The sequence below is a fragment of the Lytechinus variegatus genome, chromosome 1 (genome assembly GCF_018143015.1).
Source record: "Lytechinus variegatus isolate NC3 chromosome 1, Lvar_3.0, whole genome shotgun sequence".
In the NCBI taxonomy this organism is placed as follows: Eukaryota; Metazoa; Echinodermata; class Echinoidea; order Temnopleuroida; family Toxopneustidae; genus Lytechinus; species Lytechinus variegatus.
The window spans coordinates 89,340,580-89,347,258 of record NC_054740.1 but is presented as its reverse complement, the minus strand read 5'-3'; the positions used below and the strand labels follow the sequence as shown (position 1 = coordinate 89,347,258).

Here is a 6,679-nt window from a genome sequence, read left to right as displayed (position 1 = left end):
ACAACAACAGGACCTCCAGGAACTACCTCTCAACCACCTGAAACAACAACAGGACCACCAGGAACTACCACTCAACCACCTGAAACAACAACAGGACCACCAGGAACTACATCTCAACCACCTGAAACAACAACATTGCCCCAAGGAACTACCACCAAACCTCCAGAAACAACAACAGGACCTCCAGGAACTACCACTCAACCACCTGAAACAACAACAGGACCTCAGCGAACTACATCTCAACCACCGGAAACAACAACATTGCCCCCAGGAACTACCACCAAACCTCCGGGAACTACATCTCAACCACCTGAAACAACACCATTGCCCCCAGGAACTACCACCACACCTCCAGAAACAACAACAGGACCTCCAGGAACTACCACTCAACCACCTGAAACAACACCATTGCCCCCAGGAACTACCACCACACCTCCAGAAACAACAACAGGACCTCCAGGAACTACCACCACACCTCTAGAAACAACAACAGGACCTCCAGGAACTACCTCTCAACCACCTGAAACAACAACAGGACCACCAGGAACTACCACTCAACCACCTGAAACAACAACAGGACCTCCAGGAACTACCACTCAACCACCTGAAACAACAACAGGACCACCAGGAACTACCACTCAACCACCTGAAACAACAACAGGACCTCAGGGAACTACATCTCAACCACCAGAAACAACAACATTGCCCCCAGGAACTACCACCAAACCTCCGGAAACAACAACAGGACCTTCGGGAACTACATCTCAACCACCTGAAACAACAACAGGACCACCAGGAACTACCACTCAACCACCTGAAACAACAACAGGACCACCAGGAACTACATCTCAACCACCTGAAACAACAACATTGCCCCAAGGAACTACCACCAAACCTCCAGAAACAACAACAGGACCTCCAGGAACTACCACTCAACCACCTGAAACAACAACAGGACCTCAGCGAACTACATCTCAACCACCGGAAACAACAACATTGCCCCCAGGAACTACCACCAAACCTCCGGGAACTACATCTCAACCACCTGAAACAACACCATTGCCCCCAGGAACTACCACCACACCTCCAGAAACAACAACAGGACCTCCAAGAACTACCACTCAACCACCTGAAACAACACCATTGCCCCCAGGAACTACCACCACACCTCCTGAAACAACAACAGGACCTCCAGGAACTACCTCTCAACCACCTGAAACAACAACAGGACCACCAGGAACTACCACTCAACCACCTGAAACAACAACAGGACCTCCAGGAACTACCACTCAACCACCTGAAACAACAACAGGACCACCAGGAACTACCACTCAACCACCTGAAACAACAACAGGACCTCAGGGAACTACATCTCAACCACCAGAAACAACAACATTGCCCCCAGGGACTACCACCAAACCTCCGGAAAAAACAACAGGACCTTCGGGAACTACATCTCAACCACCTGAAACAACACCATTGTCCCCAGGAACTACCACCACACCTCCTGAAACAACAACAGGACCTCCAGGAACTACCTCTCAACCACCTGAAACAACAACAGGACCACCAGGAACTACCACTCAACCACCTGAAACAACAACAGGACCTCCAGGAACTACCACTCAACCACCTGAAACAACAACAGGACCACCAGGAACTACCACCACACCTCAAGAAACAACAACAGGACCTCCAGGAACTACCACTCAACCACCTGAAACAACAACAGGACCATCAGGAACTACATCTCAACCACCTGAAACAACAACATTGCCCCCAGGAACTACCACCAAACCTCCAGAAACAACAACAGGACCACCAGGAATTACCACTCAACCACCTGAAACAACAACAGGACCTCAGGGAACTACATCTCAACCACCTGAAACAACAACATTGCCCCCAAGAACTACCACCAAACCTCCAGAAACAACAACAGGACCACCAGGAACTACCACTCAACCACCTGAAACAACAACAGGACCTCAGGGAACTACATCTCAACCACCGGAAACAACAACATTGCCCCCAGGAACTACCACCAAACCTCCGGAAACAACAACAGGACCTCCAGGAACTACTACCACACCTCCAGAAACAACAACAGGACCTCCAGGAACTACCACTCAACCACCTGAAACAACAACAGGACCACCAGGAACTACCACCACACCTCCAGAAACAACAACAGGACCTCCAGGAACTACCACTCAACCACCTGAAACAACAACATTGCCCCCAAGAACTACCACCAAACCTCCAGAAACAACAACAGGACCACCAGGAACTACCACTCAACCACCTGAAACAACAACAGGACCTCAGGGAACTACATCTCAACCACCGGAAACAACAACATTGCCCCCAGGAACTACCACCAAACCTCCGGAAACAACAACAGGACCTCCAGGAACTACTACCACACCTCCAGAAACAACAACAGGACCTCCAGGAACTACCACTCAACCACCTGAAACAACAACAGGACCACCAGGAACTACCACTCAACCACCTGAAACAACAACAGGACCACCAGGAACTACCACCACACCTCCAGAAACAACAACAGGACCTCCAGGAACTACCACTCAACCACCTGAAACAACAACAGGACCATCAGGAACTACATCTCAACCACCTGAAACAACAACATTGCCCCCAGGAACTACCACCAAACCTCCAGAAACAACAACAGGACCACCAGGAATTACCACTCAACCACCTGAAACAACAACAGGACCTCAGGGAACTACATCTCAACCACCTGAAACAACAACATTGCCCCCAAGAACTACCACCAAACCTCCAGAAACAACAACAGGACCACCAGGAACTACCACTCAACCACCTGAAACAACAACAGGACCTCAGGGAACTACATCTCAACCACCGGAAACAACAACATTGCCCCCAGGAACTACCACCAAACCTCCGGAAACAACAACAGGACCTCCAGGAACTACTACCACACCTCCAGAAACAACAACAGGACCTCCAGGAACTACCACTCAACCACCTGAAACAACAACAGGACCACCAGGAACTACCACCACACCTCCAGAAACAACAACAGGACCTCCAGGAACTACCACTCAACCACCTGAAACAACAACATTGCCCCCAAGAACTACCACCAAACCTCCAGAAACAACAACAGGACCACCAGGAACTACCACTCAACCACCTGAAACAACAACTGGACCTCAGGGAACTACATCTCAACCACCGGAAACAACAACATTGCCCCCAGGAACTACCACCAAACCTCCGGAAACAACAACAGGACCTCCAGGAACTACTACCACACCTCCAGAAACAACAACAGGACCTCCAGGAACTACCACTCAACCACCTGAAACAACAACAGGACCACCAGGAACTACCACTCAACCACCTGAAACAACAACAGGACCACCAGGAACTACCACCACACCTCCAGAAACAACAACAGGACCTCCAGGAACTACCACTCAACCACCTGAAACAACAACAGGACCTCCAGGAACTACCACTCAACCACCTGAAACAACAACAGGACCACCAGGAACTACCACTCAACCACCTGAAACAACACCATTGCCCCAAGGAACTACCACTCAACCACCTGAAACAACAACAGGACCTCCAGGAACTACCACTCAACCACCTGAAACAACAACAGGACCACCAGGAACTACCACTCAACCACCTGAAACAACACCATTGCCCCCAGGAACTACCACCACACCTCCAGAAACAACAACAGGACCTCCAGGAACTACCACTCAACCACCTGAAACAACAACAGGACCACCAGGAACTACCACTCAACCACCTGAAACAACAACAGGACCACCAGGAACTACCACCACACCTCCAGAAACAACAACAGGACCTCCAGGAACTACCACTCAACCACCTGAAACAACAACAGGACCTCCAGGAACTACCACTCAACCACCTGAAACAACAACAGGACCACCAGGAACTACCACTCAACCACCTGAAACAACAACAGGACCACCAGGAACTACATCTCAACCACCTGAAACAACAACATTGCCTCCAGAAACTACCACCAAACCTCCAGAAACAACAACAGGACCTCTAGGAACTACCACTCAACCACCTGAAACAACAACAGGACCTCAGGGAACTACATCTCAACCACCTGAAACAACAACATTGCCTCCAGGAACTACCACCAAACCTCCAAAAACAACAACAGGACCTCCAGGAACTACCACTCAACCACCTGAAACAACAACAGGACCTCAGGGAACTACATCTCAACCACCGGAAACAACAACATTGCCCCCACAAACTACCACCAAACCTCCGGAAACAACAACAGGACCTCCGGGAACTACATCTCAACCACCTGAAACAACAACAGGACCTCCAGGAACTACCACTCAACCACCTGAAACAACAACAGGACCTCCGGGAACTACCACTCAACCACCTGAAACAACAACAGGACCATCAGAAACTACCACTCAACCACCTGAAACAACACCATTGCCCCCAGGAACTACCACCACACCTCCAGAAACAACAACAGGACCTCCAGGAACTACCACCACACCTCCAGAAACAACAACAGGACCTCCAGGAACTACCACTCAACCACCTGAAACAACAACAGGACCACCAGGAACTACCACTCAACCACCTGAACCAACAACAGGACCACCAGGAACTACATCTGAACCACCTGAAACAACAACAGGACCACCAGGAACTACCACCACACCACCTGAAAAAACAACAGGACCACCAGGAACTACCACTCAACCACCTGAAACAACAACATTGCCTCCAGGAACTACCACTCAACCACCTGAAACAACAACAGGACCACCAGGAACTACATCTCAACCACCTGAAACAACAACATTGCCTCCAGGAACTACCACCAAACCTCCAGAAACAACAACAGGACCTCCAGGAACTACCACCACACCTCCAGAAACAACAACAGGACCTCCAGGAACTACCACTCAACCACCTGAAACAACAACAGGACCACCAGGAACTACCACTCAACCACCTGAAACAACAACAGGACCACCAGGAACTACATCTGAACCAACTGAAACAACAACAGGACCTCCAGGAACTACCACCACACCTCCAGAAACTACCACCACACCTCCAGAAACAACAACAGGACCTCCAGGAACTACCACTCAACCACCTGAAACAACAACAGGACCACCAGGAACTACCACTCAACCACCTGAAACAACAACAGGACCACCAGGAACTACATCTCAACCACCTGAAACAACACCATTGCCCCCAGGAACTACCACCAAACCTCCAGAAACAACAACAGGACCTCCAGGAACTACCACTCAACCAACTGAAACAACAACACGACCTCAGGGAACTACATCTCAACCACCGGAAACAACAACATTGCCCCCAGGAACTACCACCAAACCTCCGGAAACAACAACAGGACCTCCGGGAACTACATCTCAACCACCTGAAACAACACCATTGCCCCCAGGAACTACCACCACAACACCAGAAACAACAACAGGACCTCCAGGAACTACCACTCAACCACCTGAAACAACAACAGGACCACCAGGAACTACCACCACACCTCCAGAAATAACAACAGGACCTCCAGGAACTACCACTCAACAACCTGAAACAACAACAGGACCTCCAGGAATTACCACTCAACCACCTGAAACAACAACAGGACCTCCAGGAACTACCACTCAACCACCTGAAACAACAACAGGACCACCAGGAACTACCACTCAACCACCTGAAACAACAACAGGACCTCCGGGAACTACATCTCAACCACCTGAAACAACAACATTGCCCCCAGGAACTACCACTCAACCACCTGAAACAACAACAGGACCTCCAGGAACTACCACTCAACCACCTGAAACAACAACAGGACCTCAGGGAACTACATCTCAACCACCGGAAACAACATTGCCCCCAGGAACTACCACCAAACCTCCGGAAACAACAACAGGACCTCCTGGAACTACATCTCAACCACCTGAAACAACTCCATTGCCCCCAGGAACTACCACCACACCTCCAGAAACAACAACAGGACCACCAGGAACTACCACCACACCTCCAGAAACAACAACAGGACCTCCAGGAACTACCACTCAACCAACTGAAACAACAACAGGACCTCAGGGAACTACATCTCAACCACCGGAAACAACAACATTGCCCCCAGGAACTACCACCAAACCTCCGGAAACAACAACAGGACCTCCGGGAACTACATCTCAACCACCTGAAACAACAACAGGACCACCAGGAACTACCACTCAACCACCTGAAACAACAACAGGACCTCCAGGAACTACCACTCAACCACCTGAAACAACAACAGGACCACCAAGAACTACCACCACACCTCCAGAAACAACAACAGGACCTCCAGGAACTACCACTCAACCACCTGAAACAACAACAGGACCACCAGGAACTACCACTCAACCACCTGAAACAACAACAGGACCTCCAGGAACTACCACTCAACCACCTGAAACAACAACAGGACCTCCAGGAACTACCACTCAATCACCTGAAACAACAACAGGACCACCAGGAACTACCACCACACCTCCAGAAACAACAACAGGATCTCCAGGAACTACCACTCAACCACCTAAAACAACAACAGGACCACCAGGAACTA

At 49.9% G+C, this 6,679-nt stretch overlaps 1 protein-coding gene and 2 long non-coding RNA genes across 3 annotated transcripts; 1 reads left to right on the top strand and 2 right to left on the bottom strand.

Annotated features, from left to right (window-relative positions):
- Positions 1-2: 2 nt before the first annotated feature.
- Positions 3-1,398, bottom strand: LOC121427762. Its single transcript, XR_005971711.1, has 4 exons — positions 1,274-1,398; positions 1,022-1,105; positions 342-454; positions 3-26 (listed from the first exon to the last, which is right to left on the bottom strand). It is a non-coding gene; the product is annotated as an uncharacterized LOC121427762 (long non-coding RNA).
- A 2,550-nt stretch (positions 1,399-3,948) lies between these two features.
- LOC121427743 (mucin-2-like) lies at positions 3,949-6,477 on the top strand (the record flags this gene model as incomplete). The annotated part of the gene is made up of 2 exons (XM_041624290.1): positions 3,949-4,016; positions 5,130-6,477. Coding segments are annotated over 2 exons (1,416 nt in total), but the record flags the coding sequence as incomplete, so codon positions are not given.
- Positions 4,496-5,033, bottom strand: LOC121427768. Its single transcript, XR_005971712.1, has 3 exons — positions 4,994-5,033; positions 4,571-4,657; positions 4,496-4,528 (listed from the first exon to the last, which is right to left on the bottom strand). It is a non-coding gene; the product is annotated as an uncharacterized LOC121427768 (long non-coding RNA).
- Positions 6,478-6,679: the final 202 nt, after the last annotated feature.